Source organism: Histoplasma capsulatum (genome assembly GCF_000150115.1).
Source record: "Histoplasma capsulatum G186AR genomic scaffold supercont2.17, whole genome shotgun sequence".
NCBI classification, from domain to species: domain Eukaryota; kingdom Fungi; phylum Ascomycota; class Eurotiomycetes; order Onygenales; family Ajellomycetaceae; genus Histoplasma; species Histoplasma capsulatum.
Genome location: NW_025544817.1, coordinates 62,692 through 86,623, shown reverse-complemented (window position 1 = coordinate 86,623; position 23,932 = coordinate 62,692). Strand labels below are relative to the sequence as shown.

Sequence of the window (23,932 nt, the reverse complement as noted above, 5' to 3'; positions counted from 1 at the left end):
AGAAAGTGGGAGGGACAGCGCAGGAGAAGTTCGCGATTAGATAGATGACCTGGTTTTGGTGGCTTGGGGATCTCCCCCAGTGCACCATGGCAACTTTATTCATGGATGTATGTATGGATCTAAGGTATCTATATGTATTTATCTATGTATTTTCTTTTCGATCTTTGTAAGAATAATCGGGTTTGCCTGGGCTTATACCTCATGCGGGTAGAAACAACTAAAAAAAAAAACCAAAGGGAAAGAAAAAAAAAAGTTGAAGGACGGGCATGGTCCTGTTTATTTCCTGTTTTTTTTTTTTTGAAATTAGTGCGGCATTAGCGAGTGGGTGGGTTGTTTCGGAATGAAGAATGAATGAATGAATGAATGAATGGGCTTGCTTGTGGATGGAACTGTCAGAATAATGGCCAAAATGAAGCGGTGAGCTTTTCCCCCATCTTGATGCTTCGTTTGCCTGTGGTGCTTCTCATGGATGGATATCCTCGTGGCACCTTGTGACAAGAGTCTCGGATTATTGAGAGAGAGAGAGAGAGAGAGAGAGTGAGAGTCAATGGACATAAAATCTTGATTACGGATCCGTGGATGCTGCCGATGCTTGAGCATAAGACGAGAGGGCAGTCGTACAAGCCTTGTTTTATGTACCTATATCCACAATTTACTATTGGCTTTGTTGGCACGGTTTTGGGGATTTTCAATCCAGTCTGCTGGCAGCTCTAATTTTGGGCCTGGGGGTTGATTCGGCATTCCGGGCTTGTCCTGGTAGGGTATGAATTTCCAGAGTGTCCGTCTTCTTCTTTCTGGGTGGCTGAGAGATGGGACTGGTTGGATGATGAGCGGTGAAGAGTGAGGAAGCCCAAGTTCATATCCTTCCTTACGTTAGTAAAGAAACATTCCTAGTGTAAGACCAAGTTGTTCGTGTATCGAATAGCCGCCGTGAAAAGAATCCCCATGAACCAGAGACACTCCCTTGTCAATCAATTGTGTGCTGATAGGAAGGGACAAAAAAAAACTTCGAACTGGCTCTATCACGAAGCACTTCGATTGAAGGTAACCATGTAGACTAAAGGTAAACGAGCGAGGCTCGCTACTAGAAGAGAAAATTGAACTGAATGGTGGGGCTGGAATACCGGTTCATCCTTATCCATCAAACGTACACGAATATGAGCAATATCATATTGGGGGAACCACTTGAAATATTTTGGACCCTGTCCGTTCCCATAAAATGGTCTCCTGCTGCCAAACCGCAGCTATTGTGACACCGAAAGCTCACATATATAACTTATCTGGCGCTGCCATGCTATTCTTGACCAACGATACATGACCTGGTGTGAACAATGGTCTTGAATCACCAATGAATCCTGGGAGGTCCCGTAAAGCATCACACGTTTCGTAGTCCTCCGTGCTCAGAAATTCAGGCCGATCTTTCACCTGGTCCGCAAAATCAGCTCCGAAGCGGAAGAGGCTGTACCCATCAAATGTTTCGGACCATCTCGGCCTGTGCGAGTAGATGAGCGCAAGAGTCATGGACCCTAGGGCCCAGGGGACCAGCAAGTATAACGGAACCCATACGTTTTTCAACGGGCCACGTGTAAGGACTTTCCCCGGCGTCGTAGTGGTGAAATTTTCGTGCTTGAAGAAACTGCGGGAATGGTATACGGAATTGGGACCCTTCGAGGAGTCATTAGAATAACGGAGATACTGCGACAGGTTATCATATTTTGCGACTCCATCGTACGCTAATTCCAACGCATACGCTGCATGGGCTTGGAGAATTGAGTTCCTGAGTTGCCGGGACTGGACATAGCTAGGAGCTATCAACGTGCGGTTACTGCCACTATCGATGTACACTGGACCCTCCACGGACGAAAGTATGTTTTGTGGCCCTATAGATCCAAGAATACGGTCGTATTCTGTCAATTTGAACATTAAAGCACCCGTTGCGCCAAGGCTGAAAGCTGGGGCCCCAAGTATTGTATTGTCTGGAGCAGGAATAACATCGTGAGGTTTGAAGTTTGTGAACGTGTTAGAGGTGCCGTCAACGTGCGCGATCCCGAAATCAGAGGCCGAAGTACACTTTACGCCAACGGCAACTTTCATCGTGTTGGCAGAATTGTTTCCACCAGCTGAGTGGTTTTCGAGATGGTACTTCTCTGCAATATCGGGGATAGGTTCGTCAAGTTCCATGTTCATCGAACCAAAAAGGCTTTCACCAAACTTATCGACAGCACTTCTATTGGCCAGCATGGGACTCGGATAGTCAAGATATTGATACAAAATGTATTCGGAGATAAAATCCTTCTCAATTCCCCAAGGTGATACGGTTTCATTTTCAGAGTGATATCGTCTAGGAGTAATCCCGGGCATACCGAATTCTAGAACAGCTTCATAGTTTTCAACCTTGGGCGTTCGATAGTTCGCAAGGAAAACAACGTCCTGGTCTATTCTTCGTTCATGAAAGTTCGGAGTAATTTTATTATTCTGGGAGTCATATTTTGGCATAGAATTGTTTCCACGCTCATGGAAACGATTTAGAATCGCAAAGTCAGAAATTTTAGAGGCGGACGTGCAATTATATCGAATTAGGAGACCGCTTGTTGTCCCCAAGACTGGAACAGGTGCTTGTGGGGCCAGGAAAATCTCAGGAACTCCTGAATCAGGAGGAAATGTGTTTGGAAATCTTTTGAGGAAGTCATGTTCCAAGCGTTTCAGGCTCGACCTTGTATACATCACGCCGATCCCAGGCATGCGTACGGGCGCTCCTGTTTTCCAATCGTTCGAGGCCCTCTCATAAATGGAAGCCATCTTCCTGAAGTCGAAGTTCGCTTGATTTCGGCCCAGAACAACCGGCGTTGATGAGCCCGACGTTCGCATAACATAACCATCCCCAGACTCCATACATAGACCTGAGATTGGAAGCGCTGCAAGTGGTAGAGCACTCAAAAATAGGAGAATAAACCAGAGGCGAGATGGGGTGTGGTTTCGAGTACGTTGAATAGACCGTTCGTCTTTCTTCCAGAGGAACATAGATTTTCGAAGTATCTTTAGCCAGCCGCTGGGGCCACTCCATGTCCGGTCCGCATGCATCATCAGTTGGAGTGCGTCTTTGGGTCCCAGAGATTGATTATACATCAAAATTCCCGCTTCGGTGCCGATGAGACCATATTGCGATAGGTTCAATCCAAAAACGCCTGAAGAATCTGGATTAGATCCATAGCTACCAGGTCTCTTATAGCCATCGGGGTTTAGGGGTTTATCAAATACATACCGATGAGGAACCAGCTCCAAAACGCAAAGTTCGCACCTCTTGGCCCCACCTTCAAATGGTTTATGTCTTCGTTTTGAGACTCCAGATAATACATGACCAAAAACGTATAATACCCCGTAACCAGGGGAGGGACGATGACACCAATGACAGATCGGGGCCAGAAACGACGAAGCTTATATCCAAAGGCCAGCTCGCCCGAGTAAGGGGAGCCGAGAAGAAGCTTCACAGAGGGTACTGATGAATTCCTCAGGTGATGAGAAGACACAGTTGTGTTTGGTATAAACTTGAGCTTGAGCCTGCTCTGTTTATTAGCAGCGAGTATTGAAAAAGAAAAATATAAAAAGAGAGAAAGATATTGGCAGAAATGTTTACTCATCGTCCCCTAGATTGGCGCATTCTCCATCTAGACTATCGCGCGCATCTCCCACCATGATGTGATCGAGCGCGCAAAATGGACAACTCTCGCTTGTAAAGAGTAAAGCAACGCAACCGTGAACAGACAACTATGGAGAAGGCCGCATGGGACGGCGCTGCCTCCAACGTTTGGTGACTGTTGTTCATCAACAACAGTGAATTCGTCGGATGCCGGATTATTTGGTAGCTTGAGGCTCGAGTTCGGCACAGGTTTTCAGGGCATAGCGAGCCTTTATGAAGCGGGTGTTTGGACCCATCCCATCAGGTTGCACCTGGTCGGGCAAGCACACCAGGATTTTGGCCAATGTCCAGAATGCATCTCCAGAAAGATGTTGGTGTCTTGCAGCACAAGTGCATCGAAAACACCAGGACCAGGGACAGAACAACCTATCAGGCTGTGTCCGGGCCTTGTTGACATGCATTTTCGTCGGCACCAAGACCGAAATGAACGTCGAGCTTTTCCCTTTCATTGATGTAGCATCTCTCAATTCCGACTCTGGATCTACTCGGTGGCGGGTGTGTTACTTATTTTAGGCCAGGATGCACCAGCAAACTGTGCTTGAACATGGATTGTTGCATAGCCCATTGGTTCCCGCTGCAAAGTCACTGCACTGAACGGGAGGGGAAAGCGCAAGGTCATGGGGATCTGTGGTGAAATGTTGCTCGGGTATTGAAAGCGGTGGAATGGGGTTCCTTGAACATGCCTTTTGCTTCATCGTGCGAAGGATAGATAGCAGGATGTCTAGAAAGCATACAATATGCAGAGATGTGGAGAGGTACTTGCCGAACGGTAGACCGTCTGCGGATTAGTGTGCGGAAATACTTGGCGCCGCGGTAGCCCCACATTTCCAACACCAAGCAGAGCTCCAGAGCTTCTCTCTCGCCATTCCATTCCACATCCTCCAAACGGCACAACGCTTGATTACAGAGGCGGAGATGAACTGAGCCCTCTAATATGAGCCCTGCAAGTTCACAAGCCTCTGTTTCTTCTCTCCTTCGTGTGATGCTGTTTGGCTGCAATCCTTACTCGTAGTATTCAAACCAAGGCTCCCTGGAACCCCAACATGCTGCCATACATCGACGCCCGTAAGCTTCTTCCATTTATATATTCTTGCAGGGCCACATACTAATAGGTATAATTCGGCAGCTTTCGCACGTATTTCGGATGCAACGGGGGCTTCCATTGACGAACGTACGTCTGCCACCAAAAAGGCCCGTTTCTTTTCTGGTTTTTTTTTTCCTTCACGACTGCTGATATCACTCCCCAAACAGTAAAGCTGATCACCTCGTTCCTCCTCTCGTACCCTCTTGCTGCCATCTTGAAAAGAATACCAGACTCGAAGCCATGGCAGAAGAATGTGTTTATAGTTGGGGTTTCAATGTTTTACCTGGTGGGAATATTCGACCTCTGGGATGGATTGCGAACGTTGCTCTACAGCTCTGTAGGGGCATATACCATAGCTTACTATGTCGACGGCTCCTTGATGCCATGGATCGCGTTCATGTTCCTCATGGGCCATATGTCGATTAACCATATAAGCAGACAACTTGCCAACAGTCCGTCTACCGTCGACATCACGGGAGCTCAAATGGTGCTGGTGATGAAACTGACGGCCTTTTGCTGGAACGTGCATGACGGGCGATTGCCGCAGGAGCAGCTGTCAGAGTCACAAAAATACGCCGCCATCACCAAACTCCCCAGCCTGCTTGATTTCGCAGGCTATACATTCTTTTTCCCATCACTGTTTGCCGGACCGGCGTTCGACTACGTGGAATATCGAAGGTGGATCGAAACTACCATGTTCGATGCGCCGCCGGGGGTGGATCCGGCGAAGAGGCCTCAGACTCGCAAGAAGCGAAAGATCCCGAGAAGCGGTAGACCCGCCATCGTAAAGGCGGCATTTGGCTTGGTCTATATATTTGGATTTCTCCAGTTTGGACGTTTATATAATGTCGACTTTGTCCTCGGGGATAGGTATTTGAAATACGGCCTGCTGAGACGAGTATGGATACTCCACATGCTGGGCTTTACTTCCCGGCTCAAATACTACGGAGTATGGTCATTGACAGAGGGCGCTTGCATCCTATCCGGAATGGGATACAATGGCTTCGATCCGAATACGGGCAAAGTGTCGTGGAATCGGCTGGAAAACGTGAACCCGAAGGATCTTGAAACGGCGCCAAACCCACACGCTTATCTCAGTAGCTGGAACAAAAACACCAACCACTGGCTGAAAAACTACATGTACTTGCGGGTCACGCCCAGGGGCAAAAAGCCAGGGTTCAGAGCCAGCCTGGCGACTTTCGCAACGAGCGCGTTCTGGCATGGCTTTCACCCAGGATACTACCTCACCTTCATCCTCGGTGCATTCATTCAAACAACTGCAAAAAGTACGCCCACCTCCACCCGCCTCCCCTCTTCCTGCAAACTAACCAATAATCAACTCATAAATTTTTAATTTTTAATTTTTAATTAATTTTTTTTTTTTTTGGGTCTTAGACTTCCGCCGCAACATTCGCCCTTTCTTCCTGACCCCAGACGGCTCCGCCCCATCCCCATACAAACGCTTCTACGACATCCTAACCTGGCTAGCAACCCAACTAACTCTATCCTTCACCGCGGCGCCCTTCGTCATCCTCCACTTCAAGCCAAGCGTTCACGTCTGGTCAAGCGTGTACTACTACGGCATCGTGGGCATCGCAGCTTCGCAGGCCTTCTTCTCCAGTCCCGCGAAGCGGTTCCTGGTCAAGCGGTTAAAGGCTCGCGGTGGTGGTGGTGGTGGTCCCGTTTCGCGACAACCTTCTCGTGCCCGCGAGCAGCCGGTGCTGGGCCTGCCGCCGAACCCTGGGCGGGATATCGAGGATGCTGTCAATGAGGTCATGCGGGAGATTGAGGTGCGGAGGAGGAGAGGGAGCGTTGTTGCAATGCCCTCCGGGCGCGAGTTGATGGCGGCGGTGGAGGAGAAGCTTGGAAGGAAGCTTTAGGCGGGTTTTGGTTTCATTCACGACTGACCGAATGACTGACTGACTGTCTATCCTTTTGCTCTGGTTCTTTCTCGTCGTTCGTTTTCCCCGCGATTCACGCTGCGCGATGCATGACACACACACACACACACACACACACACACATATATATATATATATGGATATACCCATTTTTTTCCATTCTGTTAACTACATTTTTTTTGGCTTATAGATGGAGCTATATATATATATTTTCTCCACCTTCATTCAGTTTTTTCCGGCACTAAACCCACTGGTTTGTCTTTCCTTCTCTCCCCTTCCCCCCCCCCCCCATCTACCTCTGGTAAGAAACACAAACGGTCCTTCATCGCTCACACATGCGCACTAATATAATATATACATGTGCCGCTTCAGTGGTAAATGATACACCAATCGAATCTCACCAAATTAAAATAAAGATAAAACCAAAGATGAAAACCCGATCTATGAATAATTATAAAAATGTACGCTATGTATGTATGTTATATATACATGTACTGTAGAGTAACATATACAGCCCCGGTCCTTTCCCCACCGGCACCAGCATCTGCACCAGTAATATACACCAGAAATACAAGTCAATCCAGCCAACCGCACGCACCGCTGGGATGGTGCCATCTCTAAGAGATGCTAAACGAGAAAAACAAGAATATATATATATAGAGGGATGGGGCAATGAATGGAAGAAGCAGCACGCTGGTCGGACATAGAAATAAAAGGAATCTCCGCGGGGCGGGGGAGGAGGGCGTGAAGTTGTCACCTGGATAGGGATGAATGGGATCAATTAATGGGAGGTGAAGGAGTGGAGATATATATATATATATATATATATATATATATCACTAATGGCGGAGGATGGATAATAAGAAAAGACATTAAGTTAATTTGGCGGAAATATGGGCCGGGCCGGGATAAACCGGTAATATAATCCAACTCGGAGAGTAAATATATGTATATATGTCCAGATGCAGATTGTTAGAACGGGTAAGGGGCTAAGAATAGGGGTACGGGAAAAAAAAAAGCCAACAACGACCGAAAAGCCAAAAGCCAAGAAAGCAGGAATAGATATAACAAATGTAAAATATGTAAGAGTAGTGGAAAAAAGGAGGCCCAGTAGACACCAGCGCTAAAAGATCAGAAGCAAAAAGACAAAATAAAAACGCAAACAAAGAGACATGGAAAAAAAAATCTCCTTTGTCCTGGTCGTAGATATATAGGCAATGCTGGACTGCGACTTTCGCCACGCTGTGGGATGTATGAAAGGGATTCGGTCGCACCTGGGCGTTCGACGGAAAAGGATAAGACGGAAGTGAATATTTTTTATCATTTTTTATTTTATCCGTTTTGGATGGGGGATTGGACAGAAAGGCATGAGACTTCGAAGGGGGCAAGGGATATCGTATCGACTCTATTTTATATATATACTTTCGGGAAACTGTTTCATAATTAGACCGTTAAAAATGAACGTTCGTTGGCGGGATGGCAGAGGTAGATGGACGAGCTGCAACTTTTACGAGAAGAGAACAGCCATTGTTACCTGTCGCGCCAAAAAGAGTTAGTTTTCCAAGGTACTGTACATCCGTACCCATTGGGTCTGAATTAAGAAGTAACACGCACCACAATAACAATAATGGCCAATCCAAGCGGAGACATGAAACGATTGACGTTCCGCCACCACCTGGCATTTGCGTGGCGAACTTCGTCAACCAGGACCACACGGCTGTTAAACGCATGTTCCAGATCCGGACGACTTGTGGTCGCCTCCTCGTTGATGTGGGAAACCTGAGGGGGAAGAGGAAGGAAGGCGGCGATTATCCAAGCTGTGTAACCCACATTCGTTAGTTGTCATAGCACATGCCAGTAGCTAAGGGTGAAATAAATATACATACCAAGGGGAAATACGAAACCGAACACGAACGCATAAACCTGCGCATTCCGCAGGCCGAAAAGCCCCTCCGCCGCCTCATCTAACGATGGTGGCCTCCATTTACTCCTTAGTGTCGGGCGCGCTCGTTTATCCATATGCAAATGCGGAGACCATGCACCCGGCAGGTTCTCCACTGATATTTCAGTGATAACGCGGTCCACCTCGGGATCAGGGACCCAGTGGCTCCTCGGATCAATGGGGTCGGGATTGGCAGTGACTGCGACCGGGGGAGGTTCTTCAATCTCGTCGGGTTCATCAAGTTCAACAAGTTCGGGAGAAGCTTCGATCCCGCGGGGACGTATTCTGGGGTTGGTAATCCCTAAGGGTGTCCGGCTTACCATTCGTGCGTCGTTATATGTGGCGAACATGGAAACGGCGGTCATGGGTGGAGACGCGGGTGTTGAGGGGCGGCTGTCTGGGGAGAATAGCGACGCGAATTGCGCTCCCGTGCTATAGTATACTCGGGCCCAAGCAGGGATCACATGAAGGAGGGAGCTGCCACTTGGCGAACGAAGGAGATTTCTAGAATTGTTCAAAGCCGAGAGAGAAGATTTGTGACTTAAGGTTCCAGAGGCCTGGTGTCGGAGAGCAGGGGACCGCAAATGAGTTAGGTAGTCGCCTTGTTCCTGGATTTCGGATTGGTCCGTTTGCCACGTCGGCGGACTTGAGGGATCGCGAATTCTAGCATCCTCCAGACGTCTCCGCCAACTCTCCTCGGGCGGATGGTCGCGGGGTGAGGGGGTCGCAAGGCTTTGAGACCTCTCAGCAGACCATTCCGACGGAACAGTGGACAGATGCGGGTTCCAACGTCCAGAAAAACGCTCCGTCATGGACCGCACGTAAGACCGCGATATCGACTGTTCGGCCCGCGAACTCGATGATGGATAACGAATGGTGGGGTATTGGATGGGAGTGCTACTTCCCGTGGGTGAATGACCATCTGGACCGGATCGACTACTTCTGGAAGATGCGGATGAGGTCGATGGTTGGATTCTATATGGCGTCGTGGAGGGAAGGCCACCAAACGAGGAGGTTGACTGGTAGGATCTTAGTGGCGCAATTGGAGGACTCGAGGGAATGGAATGGGACGGAGTAGAGCTTTGCGGATCAGAAAGAGAACCATCGACTGTTAAGGTGCTATTCCGCTGACTGCTGTCCCGCCGACCGGCGCGGATGTACCGTCTTGCAGTTCCAACTGAGTTGGCTTCGTAGAGCGAGGAATCAGTAAGTGGCTCAGGTGCCAACGTTGGAGACGACCTTCCAAGAGGGACCAGATTCGGTGACGAAGGATTGATAGGTACAACGTTTGGGCTGGAGGTCAGGCCGATGGGAATAAGGTTGGGACTTGATCTGTCATCGCCGCGAACAGAGTCAGAGTAAGTTGATTCGATGGGAGAATTGGTTGGAGGAGACGAAGGGTTGTCCTGCGGCACGCATATGATTGTGGAGGGAAGCGGGATGCCATCACTTTTCGATGAATTGTCATCTTCTTCCCGGCCTCCACGGCGCAAAGCCCGGGGAGTCCCTGGCTCTGACGGGGGGATGGACGTCTTGCTTGAGTTCAAAGAATCATCCCATGTTTGGCTGGACGAGTGTGTTCCGTGGATGGAAGAGACTTGTCCGGAGACGTCTCTTTCATCTGGACTTGGTAGGCTCTGGTCGTGGCTGACACTCGAACTGGAACGGGAGATCGAATTAGGGGTTGAATGTGAAACGCTATACCCTGCATCGAAAGCTGATCCCTGCCTTTGATTCGCTGGCGGCAACAAGACATGTTGGGGCTTTGTCGGATAGGGTGTCGCGGAGTATATTTCGGTTTCACTCTGCAAATCCTGATCCTGTATGAGTCGCACCGTCGGAGGGAAGATTTGTTCATTTGTTTGAGAATTCGATCGTGCGTGGAGAGCCCTGCGCTTCGGGGTTGTTGGAGACAAAGGCGGAAATTTAGAAGGGCTAGGGGGCATTTTTTCCATTCTCCCCTTCCTTCGCCCAAAGAAGGGTGTTTCAATTGAAACGGGCTGGCGAGAAACAATTAGATTAACGGGATTATATGATATAAATAGAGTCTAGATCGATCCAAATGCTGCTGTCTATGGTTATAGGATATATAGATATATATATATATATGTGTGTGTGTGTGTGTGGAAGTATTTGGAGAGAATTATTAGTTCATGAATGAGAGGACGAAAAGAAACCGTGAGGGCATCAAATAAAGAAGAAATGAAGTCGTCAAGAGCAAGAAACCACCGAAAGAGGACTTCTCGATCATATAAACAGGTACGCTCAAAGCACGGAGGAAGCACAACGGCCAATGTTGAAGAGAGCGTCTTGCGAGATGCGTCGAATTAATAATTATCATCGCTTTGTTGATGTTGTTGATGTTGTTGGACTCGGGCGGGTAGTAAAACGAGCGAAACCGGTTTCGACTGCGCGCAGAGCCGAAGCAAGGTGATTAATTAATTAATTATGCATGGCGACGGTGGACAACGGGGATGAAGGTAGAGAGCGACTGGGGAAGAAACGAAGGCAATTGAGTGATCCTCTGAAACAGACACAACGAAACGAACGCGGACGCAATCAGCGCCTTGGGGGAACTAAAAGAACGAGAGGCTAAGGATCACCGGGAGCGGGGGGAAAGAAAGCAAGGAGTTACAACAGACAGACAACAAAACAGACAGAGAGAGAGCGACGAGAAGTGGGAAACAAGAAACGAGAAACGAGAAGAAGTCAAGATGTGAAGTCGAAAAGAAGCAAAAGCGACGTTGGAATTCGACGCGGAAGCCGGAGCTGGGGTTGGGCGGGCCAAAAGCGGACTAGCTCGCGGCTGGAGCGGTGTGCAGGTCACGTGGATCCCCCTTCGAGAGGGTTTCTTCGTCCCGATGGGGCTGAGATAACGCAGCCACGACGCGGTCATGATTCAATGATTCAATGATTGCAGAGAAACATGCAGGAAAACCATCAGAACGATGCGGATTGACTGGCGAACTGCGGGTTGTTTCTTCTGGCGCCGGGAGGTATTGGGCATTTGTGTCCCTGTTTCACCCCACGCTCTCGTCCTGCCTTGACAGCAAGGGCGCTGTCGAAACAGGCTAACCTTTACTATTGACACCATCGCCATTCAATTTTTCGATTCTCGACGCTCCATCGTGCTCGTCGTCCCACGTCCCACGAGTTCTTGAGTTACCGCGTTATATTGGAACAAACACTAGGATCCTCGAGAAGACTCCATCAGGGGATGGATCCAGGAACCCGCAAGCATAACCCACTCAAGGTTCGAGTGTCCCCGGGTTCGCTCCTGAACCTTCCGTAAATCCCTTTGTTATTAATACTTCCCCCTGCATATTGTGTGCCTTTTTAGGCTTTACTTTCACAATGCTTTTATTATTGCTGTGTGGATACTCAAAAAGTCACATCCCCACCGTGCGAAGGCAGTGCTACAGGGGCGAGGAAACAGTCGAAACATTCTTCCTTCGGCACAAGAGGTTTCTTAGTTTTCTCCACCTGCCAGCGCAGACCTGCATATATTATTTATTATTCATCCCACCTCGTTGCGGTTTTTGAAGCGAATCCTTTGCATTCCAAATTTAATCCTTTGTTTATTTTCAGCTAGAGGACTTGAATTTGTGTTGTGTCAATAATGATGCAAAGACTCTCCAAACTGCAATTTATTGCTGGACTAAAACCATTGGTTTCCTGCCCGCTTTATTGAGTTTATTACGAGCATCTATTTGGACATACTTTTACCCCAAGCATCTTACACAGCGCAGAAAGATGAAGGAAAGGCAAACCTCGATGTGCTATATAAAATCTCGCATCAAGATAATTAAGAAATAAGAAATAAAAAATTAAAAATTAAAAGTCCGCAAAGAAATAACCCGATCCATTATCAAAAGTTTCAACACGAAAATCGAGGCCCGTCTCCTATTCCTCCCACGCAATGTACTGAAATCTCACTCCCACTGCGATCCTTCTGATTGGACGATATGAACAGTACCTGCAGCAACACAGTTTTCAATTCATGCAGCTTGGTAGCCCACAGCCCCCACATGAAGCAAGGTTTTTCCAGCCAGACAGCATTGCCGGCGGTTCGGAAGAACATTCGTCACAGCATCCCGGGAAGTATTGCACTCTAGAGGCAAGGAAACCCCATTAAAACTACATACACTAGTCATGTCTCATACATATCCCACACATCTTCAAATGCATCGGACACAGTGATTTTGGGCGTACAGTTGAATGTGGTTAATAAAAAGTTAAAAATGGTTAATTTTTCAGGCTGGAATAACCTTCAGCGTGGTTTTGACCATAAACCATGTCAAGCCCCCCATTAAAACTACATGCACTAGCCATATCTCCCACACATCTCTCAGACTCTCACACATCTTCAAATGTGTTGGACACAGTGATTTTATTTTATTTCTCAAAGCTCTACCTCTTAACTGATGTAAGTCACTAATTCTAGCTCATAACTGCTTTTCAGATGTTGAAGAGCTCTGAATATTGAAGTATAACAACTGATGAATAATACATACTGAGGGTGTGTAAAAGATGTTTAGTGGGTGTAGATTTTAGTGAGGGAGTGAAGGGCTGAGCATGGTTTGTTTTCCAGACCCACTTTTTTTAAACCACGTCCAACTTTTCATAAACCACGTTCAACTGTATGTAACTCACCAACTGAGCAGATCATCCAACTGAGCAGTCTCCCAATCAAACTGTTTGCAGCTCCCAACTATAAGGAGAATGTAAATCCGAATTGTTCGGGTCCATCGCCCAATATGGAAACATTCAGCCATTTTTAATAGGAGATACCATCTACCCGTTACATCTTGGAGCTGTATACACCCTGGAGGGAGTGATTGTAACAGTGTTTGCTTCTTGCATCTCCCCTATTCCATTTAATCCGCCCGCTAACCCAACGAATCATTAGGCCTGCCATACTTGGCCTGGCCAATCAGCACCAGATAGATACACTTGCTGATTTCAAAGATGTCAATTAAACCTTGGCCATCTAATAGGAAGGGGGCGTGAATCCGAATATTGAGCCTGGGACACCTCTTCTAGGCTGACCGGTGTTGATGCCATTCCCTCTACACTTGCATTTCCAGAGAAAACTACCGATCTAGTCGATCAGGGCGGACACTTCAGGCCTCAAATGAGCTGTCCCCGCTACTCTTGCCAATCATTTCATTCTAATGGGCTATGATGGTGGTGAATTCATTAACCCTCTTCCAAGGACTCCGACCCAGTCCCTTGGCTGATTCAAGGCTGCTTGCCATTATTGGGTCCTCGCCGGCGACGAACGCGCCAGAGGCACCGCGACAGGTTCGGATTGAGACTTCGCTCTAATCAGGAGGACTTAAGCAGATTCAGGATCCGCGTGCTGAAGGTTGTTCGACCGTTTGCATCCGATGTAGAAATGTCACAGAAAGGCGCTCCTTTATCCGGGTGGTCAAGCAATGACTGTCGTAGGTCATCTTGGCCAGCGCCAGCTAGTATCAAGAACTGCCTGGGTTGTCGTTGCCGCTGGCAGTGCGGAGACCCAGGCTGTAGGGAGGCGCAGAGATGAGTCCCTTTATATTCCCTTGTCTTGAGTCCCTATCCCCAACTCGGGCGAGCTCCAACCTCCGGCTCTCACTTTGGTGGATCGATCAATTGGCGGACGAAACATTCTGCTGGATGATCCAGGAAGAGTATGCCTGTGGAACCTTATGGCGCACACAGTGTGCCCACAGGTTATCGTGATCATACTTGATCTTGCAACAAATGGCATTCCCGGGAAGAGAGCGCCGGCCTTCGACTTAGAAATTGTGGCTGACTGTCCATGAGGATAGCTGGTCGAAGCGAGACCAAATGTTCTAATTCCTCCCAAACCTCGAATCCTTTGGGAATTTGATTTCAAGGTTTCAAAGCTGATTTGGCAGATCATCTCAGTGGGCAGTAAGAGGACAGTACCAACCATAACTGAGAGAGTTTAACTTCAAGTTCGGCTAAAATTCAGTTATCTTACAGAACAGCCAACCTGCCTGGGTGCCAAGGCTGTAAAGCAACAACCACAGAACTAACCATCTCAACATCTACCAACACATCACATCATCCGTCAGTTGAGGACTTGACTGGCACGTCATAAAAATTAAGAATGCAACTCAAGTTGAATCATCATCTTCATACTTTGGCTAGGTAACATGCAGGCTGACTGGATTTCTTATTGCGATGTACTGTAGTTAGATGTCAGAGTACTCTAACTCGCTGATAAGTGCGAACATCAGACAGTCAACTATCTAGATGATTATATATACAGGACATGTTAAGCTAGAGAACACTCCATTCCTCCCATATAATATCTAAATACAGAAGGCAGTGCCGTTTGGACCATCTCTGCAAGTGGGTGGCCCACTTGGACTGCTTTTCGGTCTGCACATGGCTGAAGTTTGCCACTTCCCGAGAGCGTTACAGACATCGACCTTACACATAGTTGTGCTGGCCATACATCTGCACCAATAGGTGCCAGGTTTGCATCTGGTAGGACCAACTGTATCCTCGGTAGGAGCAGTCAATGCAAGCGGAGCAAGAAGCAGAGTCAGAGCCATGAATTTGCTAGAGAGCTGCATTTTCGATTGCTGAATCGTGATTAACGCTATGATGTTAGATTAAACAGCCGTGTTACTTTGAATGAAATATCATAATATAAAATAAAAAAGAGAACCAACCTTGATAAAAACTTGTTTCTATTTTAGAAATACTTTGAGTTATTTCAAGAAGATTTTGAAATCACAGAGACCAATCTGAATACTAGGTTTCATTCGTCAAAAAGTCTGATAGCACATATTTAACTCAATGAAGAACTCCTTACCTGTAAAATTGAACTTGAGAAAAATATTCTGATAGAGGATTTGGACTTTTTGGAGATAAAGAGTAAGAGAAAAAGAAGCTCTCTTATATAGAACAAAAATAAAAAATAATACTTATCAGGAGATTAAAATCCAAAGAAGTTGACTATTTTAGATATTGTAATATCAGTTTAGTGATTACTGGCTCTTATCATGAAGTCTAATTGCGTACTTAGCTTTGCATTCTGATATCAAGTGAATGCTACAGGAAATTCTCTCAAAAGTTTTGATTAGTGCTTAGAAGAGCTGCAATGCTGTTATCATTCTCAAAAATTCTCATTTTCAAGCATCTGGAAATTAAATCTATCTTTAATCTGTAGTTAAGATTTAGTTGTTTCTTCATGAACCCTCTTAGAATTCAGCTGTCACTCTTGTGAAGAGGTAGAATGAAAATACTTTATGCCGGCAATAGAGTCAAAGCTTAAATTATTACATAGTAGTACTGATCAAAACTTTTGAAAGAATCCTCCGTGCATTGTAAGCAATTCATGCAGAGACTGATAAAAATCATTGAGTTTAGAGTATGCAGTGTAATATTTTGATTTGGATAAATTATCTCTCCGAGATTTAGCCCTACTCTTGGCCTCTTACCCCGTCCGTGGATCCTCGGGCCGCTTGGGCCATTTGGGGGCCGCTCGGGGTCCCGATCTTTCTTTTAGAGTCAGACCATCCATGGATACTGCAAATCCCCCTGTCCGGGGGCAAGGTAACTAACTTTAGCGTCCGTTGCTCACCGTGGTTATTTAGCAAATATGCAGCCCAGATTGGTATAAAGTCACTGCGACGTGTCAGAACAGGCGGCAGCAAAAGCCCGCTTATATTGAAAGTGGTCTCACTCCCAGATGAGGAAATTCATAGATATACAATTGATCCCGTATCGGATATCTTCCCAGTAGATCGTATGACACAAGGGTTGCACGTTTATTGGTTAGTGTCTGAAGATTCTAACTAACTACAGTTCATACGAAAGAAATAACATCATAAAAGATGAAGAGAATGCCGGAGCAAAAGGCTAAGTACACAATCTTACACAGCTCTTCTCTTGCTTAAGTTACAATCATTCGTTCGGTTTAATTACATTGTTAAAGCTTAATTGTATGTAAATGTGTAAGTGTGTAAGACTGTGTAAAATTATTCAAGATTGATTTGTTATAAAACTTACATGAGATTAAATGAGTATCTGTCAAATCTGTCTACAATTAGATTAAACTATACGCTGTTAGTTTACTTTGAACTCTGACACTCTATGTGTTTTTTCCAGCTTAGCAGATAAGTCTGACAATTTATCAATCTTTGACAAAAGACTGTAACTATTTGATAGTTAAATAGTCTTACTAATTTTATAACTTTTTGCTAACATAACTTAAATCTGAAAACTTATGTCAGATTCATCTATCTCAGAGAAGCTCTCATTGAGTACTAATTACTTAAAATAGTTAGCAACTATTTACACAACTTACTTCTCAATAATATATAAAAGAACTGTGAATGCTTCTTTCTTTCTATGGATTTTTTTCTTTTATAAAATATCTCTGACTTAAAGTTATTCAAGTAAGATACTATCTCTTGCTTTTTATACTTACTATTATCTTGTGTATCTTGTGTCTATGTGTGCTGATAAAATTTCTTCTAGGTATTCCTTCACATCTCAAAGAAAAAGTATTTGACATTATATTAAAGAGAATAATATTCTTAAACAGTAAGTTTACACACTTTTTTGTAGTATCATACATAATTCATTTCAGAATGATCAAAGCTCATAAATATAATAATCAAGATTCAGCGATTCATCATGCAGTTCAAAGTTGCAGCTCTAGTTCTGTTTCTCACGCCACTTGCGTTGACCGCACCTACTGAGAATGATGCCTCTGCTGATCTTCTAGCATGCAAACCTACCGTACCGTTGCGCCTATCAAGATGGTATCACCAGTTCGATTGAGGTCTGTGCCGGCGGAAGATGGGTACTCTCAGCTCGATGTGCGATGGACAGGTTATGTGTGTATGATGGCCGCGGTCCTCCCTATTGTCCATAGAAAAAGAGCTTGGGACTTCAAAAGAACTTGACTCTGTACATGAATTCAACTTCATTCATTTAGATTTTGTCCTGCACAGTACTGTACAATGATAATTCGAATTATTGTGATACCATTTATTCTCAATGGATCAAAAGCTTCAACAGCTGATTAGCACTCAACTATTTTCTGCTTCTCCTTCATTTTTTCATTTTTCTTTCGCAGGAGTGACCGAAATCTGCCAGTGATGAACACTAAATGTCTCATGTTTCGTGGTGGCAAGGAAGTTAACATACTAAATGACTAGACTTGAGGCTGAGAAGATAGAAATAAACCACCTTTTATTCTTGAATAAAACAGTAAATCTTTACAGAGTATCAGAGATGAAAGAGAAGATACAGTATTCATATTTATTCAACGCTGTAGCATCAACTATTATAAATGTATCTGGAAAGGTCTGCTTTGTTATCAAGCATCTGGTGATGTATTGGGCCTCTTTCGTTAAGTCCTCAATATCATTGAATTCCATAAACTTTCGTCGTAAGATTTTCGTACTATGGTTCCTTAGCCCTTGACAAAATTGGCAAAGAAGGTGTAACAGACAAGGCCAGTGATGACATTGATGGACGGTTGGTCTGAGCAGATGTTGCACCACTGCCTCTGAGGGCGGGGGTTTCCGCATTTTACTATAGAAGCGCTGTAGATTTAAATACTGGCGCACCATCTAACTCAAACTGCAGGCCAAAAACGGACGCTGTTATAACCAGGGCTACAACACTGGTGATCGCCACCGAGGGGATGACTTCGCGTCCTGGAACGCTTTCCATACCGAATACGCCTACAGAAAATCCTAGAGGTGGAAAAAATACCGTCACATAGGTAAAAGCAGTGATATGCCTTGCTTCCCTCAACGACTCGAGAGATCGATTTGCTGCTTGAGAGTTGTTGACATGGCTTATCATAGATTCAGTTCGTGCCTCCTTCGTCGTGAGGCCCATAATGCAGCCTTCCATAATGACTTCGTTCTTTTAATACAAAATAATTAAAGAGTGTTAAAAAACTGTAAACAGTAGTAATAATTAGCTATAGGAAGATATGATTTGAGAGTAGAAGAGAGAGGTTGCTATATTATAGAGCTCTTCATAAGATGTATGGATTTCTATCGTCGTATTAGTAGTATCGACCTCTGCTTTTACCCATAAATTATCTTTATATATAGTCATCTTCTACCCCAAATCAATCTCTATTATATTCTTTCTTCTACCATTGATTTTGCTAGATCTCTCCATGTCGTTGCCAGGTATTGCTAGATATTCATATCATCAATAGATACCATTGCCAGATATCATTCAATCTTGATATCAGACATAAACAAGCAGGTAGATGAGTAAATGAGTGAGAGAAAGCAATCTGTATATCTCACTAGTATTCGTACAGAATCTCGATATAAAAAGCTTTCAACATCATCTATTAAAGTCTTTGTGACAGATTGATAGTATAAAATAAATATAGGGAGATAAAGCATTCAAGAATAAAGAACATGTAATGATGGAAGATTATATAGGATAATAGTGGTGTATGGAAGACTGGAAGCTCGTAGATCATGTTACTAAACTTACTCCTTATCCCACGTGACCCATACACACATAATAGTTGCCGCTCGATGGATGAGAACCAACCAGGCTCAACCTCTCTTACTGTTGGGGGCTCGTCCACTCAACTACCAGCATGGCGCTGGTGGTCTTTTGCCCCAGTGGCCTAACACTTAGACTTTGTGGGGTGGAGGCAATGCTTAGTCACTCCAACAGACATCAGTGGAACAGTGGAACAGTTGAACAGGAAGGCCCGGTTTCCCAGCTAGTCAAGATGGTAGCTGCGTGTCTATGGGGCGGTGTTGGGGGTTTGGATTGGTTCGTCCCCTCTACCAATCGAGCTCTTTTGCCCCCAGTGGCGTGCTACAGTTGTTAGATAAGTTACAATCACACAGTTGAATGTGGTGCAAAAATTCATCGTGCCAAATCTTAACCTATTAAAACTGCATATACTAGTGCATATTCCACAAACAATCAAAACATGACCACTGAACCTCTTGATCCCTCTCAATGATGTTGATTTTTCATATTTTGCAAGGTCTCTAACCCTTTCTAACCTTCATCTTAACCTCTAACCTAATCTCCAAACTTAATCTCCTAATCTAACCCCAGAATGTATCGGCGTGGCGCTAACACTCCACCATGGCATGTCTGTCAATTCTTTTAAAAAATTCATATTATTGAATTATGTTTATAATACTACGCATCTATATATATAGCGACCTGAGATTGATAAAAATTACATGTGTATAATTATTTTAGTTGATTCTAATTAAAAAGACTTAAAAAATCACAATCTGTTGGTGATTAACCTAGTTATTGTTGTTGTTATTGGCTACTTTGGGCATTCTGGTAGCGAGAACATAATAAGGAAAGGAAAGAATAAACAGGTGAGAAATGCGAGTGTTGAAACACACCAAGATAGAGTTATCCACGGGTCGCGTTATCGATGTCCCCCTTCAACCTCTGATGTTTCTCTGCACATGTGATTTCGGCAGTTATCCAGCTCTGTTTAATGTAGTTTATGATGAAAGATTTAAGAAATTATTATATATTATTAAGTGCGAGGAGTTTTTTGTTTTATTTTTATAATTTTATAGATCTAAGGAAATTTGATTCGGGACATTAATTTTGATATTAGGACAGGGTAGATCATGGTAAGATCGCCTGTGATCGTAAAGTTTCCTGTTAACCAATAAATAATGCACCCTGGATGATGCTCTAATTGGCTGAACTGCAATGACTAAGCTAGTGCCAAACTTTGGTTAGTAACATATCAGTGAATGAAGAAATACTAAATTCATTAATCTATATAAAGATCTGATTTGAATATAATAGAGAACATATAAATAATTATAAAGTATTGCATCTCAAAGACGAAATATAGGAGATAGAGACGAAAAAGAAACTACAAGAGATATGAGATTTAATTACGCAGAAGAAGATAGAGACTTTGATTAAATCAATTTTATAAAGATTGAATAACTACTGTTCTTAGCATTGATAATGATTTAATAAAATATTAGTTGAATTCAAGTACATATAGATATTGTCTATTGATTTAGCTATCTAATATATGTAAAGTCATTTGATACTTGATTATGTTTCTATTGACAATGAAAAGAGAATAGATGACATCTACAATCTCAGAACTGAGCGATCAAATATGGTGACTTCCTTGCCACTAGTGCAGATGAACTGTGGGTTCCTAGATGTGGCTGAAAAGTGGTTGTTAGGCACCTTGGTTCCCCGCAACCCACGCAGCAAACGGGGGTTAAAGTTTATTTAAATTAATGACTTTGTAAAGTACCAAATGGTGTTTATTGTTGGGGGTATGGACTGGTTCGTCGCCTCTACTACCAGCATGGCGCTGCTGGTGATCGAGTTTCTTTTGCCTCGGTGACCTAAACATATATCAAACAATCATAAACGCCGGTATCACATCAATATAATCTAACACTTGGCGCCTACTTTCAGTAAACGTCTATGCGTATATTGATCAATGGTTAATGGGTTATTGAGTCGAGTTTTATATCAAGTGTTAATTTGTCTAGGACATCGTGAAGCACTTTAGTTATTCGAGTATTCGTATTTGGTGCTCGCATAGGTTCTAACCGTGTTGGTGCTCAGCATTTCTCACCGGATTCAAGATTTCTGCAACGATGACCATCCATGGCAGGCTAATGAGACTAGTTCAATCGCAAATCCCTGAACCGAAATCTCGTTCCCTTAACCCTAAACGGCAGATTCCCAACCGTTTGCCAAGTGATATGAAAGAAGGAACTGTGCCTTCGAAGGCGAGCTCATGGAGTTTGGGCCTTCTAAAACTTGCTAAAAACCAAATCGTATTTCCCGTGGCAATGCAGCATAACTTGGGCAATGGCAACACCAGACCGTGGTAAACGATCTACTGAGCAGACAATGCATTGCCATCGAATATTATAAATATCTGTTATTCGTTTTTTTTATTCGTTTATTTTACATCACTATCATCACTAATTTGGTCTACTTTATTTCCCCACTTTTCTTCTTGAAATCAGAGTGAATATTGCCAAAACATCAATCTCAGGAGTAAACACTTTTGAGTAGCAAAAACGAAAATGAAGACCATTTACTCATTCACCCGTTTCAGCCTTCTCTATTTTCTCTGCGCTGCAGCCGAGACATCTGCCACTTTTATTCTCAAAACTACGCTTGACGTCGGCGAAGCTTTTGGGCAATTAGACTACACTCCTTCAGGGATGAGACCTGTGAAATGGACACCTTATATGGAGTACGCCACACCAGTCATGCTCGATAACAGCACACAACTCGAAATCTTTGACCAGAACACAACATATTACTTGAACTGGGATAACAGCACTGCCTCAACTGGTATGAAATTTGAGTTGCCTGATTGATAGTTAACTATCCGTAGGGTTATCTAAATATACTAATAAAATCTAAATATGCTAGGTATTTATTTTTCGAATGCCAGCTTGGGTAGCGGCATCACTATGCTTCAAATGGATGCTGACGGCTGTTTGCAATGGCTTCCAGCAACAGGGAACCCAAATGGCTGGATGTGTAAGTGAAGATACCTCTGTAATATTAATTTTTAATGATAAACTACTGATAATTCCAAGGGTGTTACATGATGGATTATCAATATCGCATGTTCTTTTATAACACATCATTTATTGGTCCTCCAGAGGGCTGTGGCTTTTCCCCTGTCTGTCTAATCCCCTATCAGAATAAAAAGCAGGGGGTGTTCAAAGGAAGACAACGATTCTAGAATCACTCATGCCTCTAGGTGCACCTCACCATATATTACCCTCAAATTCATATATTATTTGATCGGGCTTGTCTGAAACACAACGTACTTGGGGATGGAATTTTGGATAAATATGGTGTATTCAACGCAACATCAGGTGTAGATGCTATATTACAAATACAAGTGCAATTGAATAGTTATAGGAGAATAGTAATTGTTAGTCGGATCCGGATTCACAGATTAAAAACTTCATTAAATTTATCATTAAAAAAATACCACACTTGCAATAGGCGAGATATCAGAATACAGTTGAGTTTTATGAGAGAAGATTATGAAAATATTATCTATTTTGTATATAATAGAAATAGAATCTTAAGATGAATTCTATAAGTATAAAAGGCGCTAGTTAGTTTGTACGAATAAGATATTCTATGGCAAATGTAAAAATATTGCCCAAATATAGGCGTTCGTACATTCCTAGGGACATCTAGATGAGCGTGGCTAAATTTAAAATCCTACTAGGAATCAAACCTCGTTAAACGCGCCATGTAGAGGAGTGATAATGTAATTTTATTAAAATTTTGAAAAATAATAGAATAAATATCGAGTAAATTCAAGTAATAGTGAATCAACTCACAATCAATTGAAAACTAGATTATTTGAATTAATTGTTGCCAATTGATTTGCCACTCTACGATCTACTGACGCGAGTGGTAACTAGTTGTCCTGAGATCTTTTTCATATTTTTGCTCAAGTTTTGGTCAGTGACTGCCACCTTCACAACTTAGCTCGGTACTCAGTATGAGAAAAATATACTAGTAATTAACAATGTTGCAGGTCTTAAAGGTGTAAAAAGGGAAAAACTCTCCACAAGCATTGCCACGTTCTAACCATGTTGATGCCCAGCATATGCCATAGGAGGGAGATTGATATTCTATTTTTATCTACATTCAACTGGAACATAGACCGCGTATGTCAATAAACTTCAGAGAGCTGGCTCCAGCACTGAAACCACTTACGCAGGGATGCCCTGGTGTTTTCGTTAGTGGCATAGGGCGTCACGTTAATAATTATACCCTGAGATCCGCTTCCCTCAGTGGCATTCTCTTTTCCATTCAATATATTCTTACTGCATAATATTATTCTGTCTTTATATTCATATTCGTCAAGATGAAATTGCCTTCTCCTGTTCAATAAACCTTTGTTACATCTCCTGGACGGCAAGTAATCGGCTATCAAGATCAAGATATACACTTTATAATTGATTGGAATCAAAAAGCTCAATATGAGTATGACTTGAGAGCAATCGCTCTCAAGAAGCATGCTGATCATTCTAGTCAATAAAGTGAGAAGCCGATAGATGATATTGAAGAGTGTATCAAAGATTTCAAAATTGATCATCTAATGCTTTTACGTTAGTATTAATAAGAATTGTCCGACTCACACAGAATAACTCACAGAATAGAAGAAGAGCTGAATTCTTATATAATAAACAGAGCTAAAGTGATACCATATCCCCATCGGGTTTTTAACCATATATAGTAATAGCGGCAGCTGTTGTTGTGCTTATGGGCCTGCCTGT

At 43.9% G+C, this 23,932-nt stretch overlaps 7 protein-coding genes across 7 annotated transcripts; 4 read left to right on the top strand and 3 right to left on the bottom strand.

Annotated features, from left to right (window-relative positions):
* Positions 1-893: 893 nt before the first annotated feature.
* HCBG_08653 (uncharacterized protein) lies at positions 894-3,356 on the bottom strand (the record flags this gene model as incomplete). The annotated part of the gene is made up of 2 exons (XM_045435702.1): positions 894-3,185; positions 3,263-3,356. The coding sequence occupies 2 exons, from the start codon at positions 3,354-3,356 to the stop codon at positions 1,264-1,266; spliced, it is 2,016 nt and encodes a 671-aa protein (XP_045283494.1).
* Positions 3,357-4,630: 1,274 nt separating this feature from the next.
* Positions 4,631-6,661, top strand: HCBG_08652 (MBOAT family protein; the record flags this gene model as incomplete). The annotated part of the gene is made up of 4 exons (XM_045435701.1): positions 4,631-4,762; positions 4,824-4,868; positions 4,949-6,067; positions 6,177-6,661. 4 exons carry the CDS (start codon positions 4,741-4,743, stop codon positions 6,659-6,661), a joined length of 1,671 nt encoding a protein of 556 aa, XP_045283493.1.
* A 1,617-nt stretch (positions 6,662-8,278) lies between these two features.
* Positions 8,279-10,570, bottom strand: HCBG_08651 (uncharacterized protein; the record flags this gene model as incomplete). Its single annotated transcript, XM_045435700.1, has 2 exons — positions 8,279-8,499; positions 8,569-10,570. The coding sequence occupies 2 exons, from the start codon at positions 10,568-10,570 to the stop codon at positions 8,279-8,281; spliced, it is 2,223 nt and encodes a 740-aa protein (XP_045283492.1).
* Positions 10,571-13,952: 3,382 nt separating this feature from the next.
* On the bottom strand, positions 13,953-15,214 carry HCBG_08650 (uncharacterized protein; the record flags this gene model as incomplete). The annotated part of the gene is made up of 3 exons (XM_045435699.1): positions 13,953-14,150; positions 14,242-14,567; positions 15,094-15,214. The coding sequence occupies 3 exons, from the start codon at positions 15,212-15,214 to the stop codon at positions 13,953-13,955; spliced, it is 645 nt and encodes a 214-aa protein (XP_045283491.1).
* A 2,236-nt stretch (positions 15,215-17,450) lies between these two features.
* HCBG_08649 (uncharacterized protein) lies at positions 17,451-18,359 on the top strand (the record flags this gene model as incomplete). The annotated part of the gene is made up of 3 exons (XM_045435698.1): positions 17,451-17,488; positions 17,813-17,984; positions 18,246-18,359. The coding sequence occupies 3 exons, from the start codon at positions 17,451-17,453 to the stop codon at positions 18,357-18,359; spliced, it is 324 nt and encodes a 107-aa protein (XP_045283490.1).
* Positions 18,360-19,233: 874 nt separating this feature from the next.
* On the top strand, positions 19,234-20,086 carry HCBG_08648 (uncharacterized protein; the record flags this gene model as incomplete). Its single annotated transcript, XM_045435697.1, has 2 exons — positions 19,234-19,468; positions 19,914-20,086. 2 exons carry the CDS (start codon positions 19,234-19,236, stop codon positions 20,084-20,086), a joined length of 408 nt encoding a protein of 135 aa, XP_045283489.1.
* A 1,611-nt stretch (positions 20,087-21,697) lies between these two features.
* HCBG_08647 (uncharacterized protein) lies at positions 21,698-22,663 on the top strand (the record flags this gene model as incomplete). Its single annotated transcript, XM_045435696.1, has 3 exons — positions 21,698-21,971; positions 22,053-22,163; positions 22,641-22,663. The coding sequence occupies 3 exons, from the start codon at positions 21,698-21,700 to the stop codon at positions 22,661-22,663; spliced, it is 408 nt and encodes a 135-aa protein (XP_045283488.1).
* Between the last annotated feature and the right edge of the window lie 1,269 nt (positions 22,664-23,932).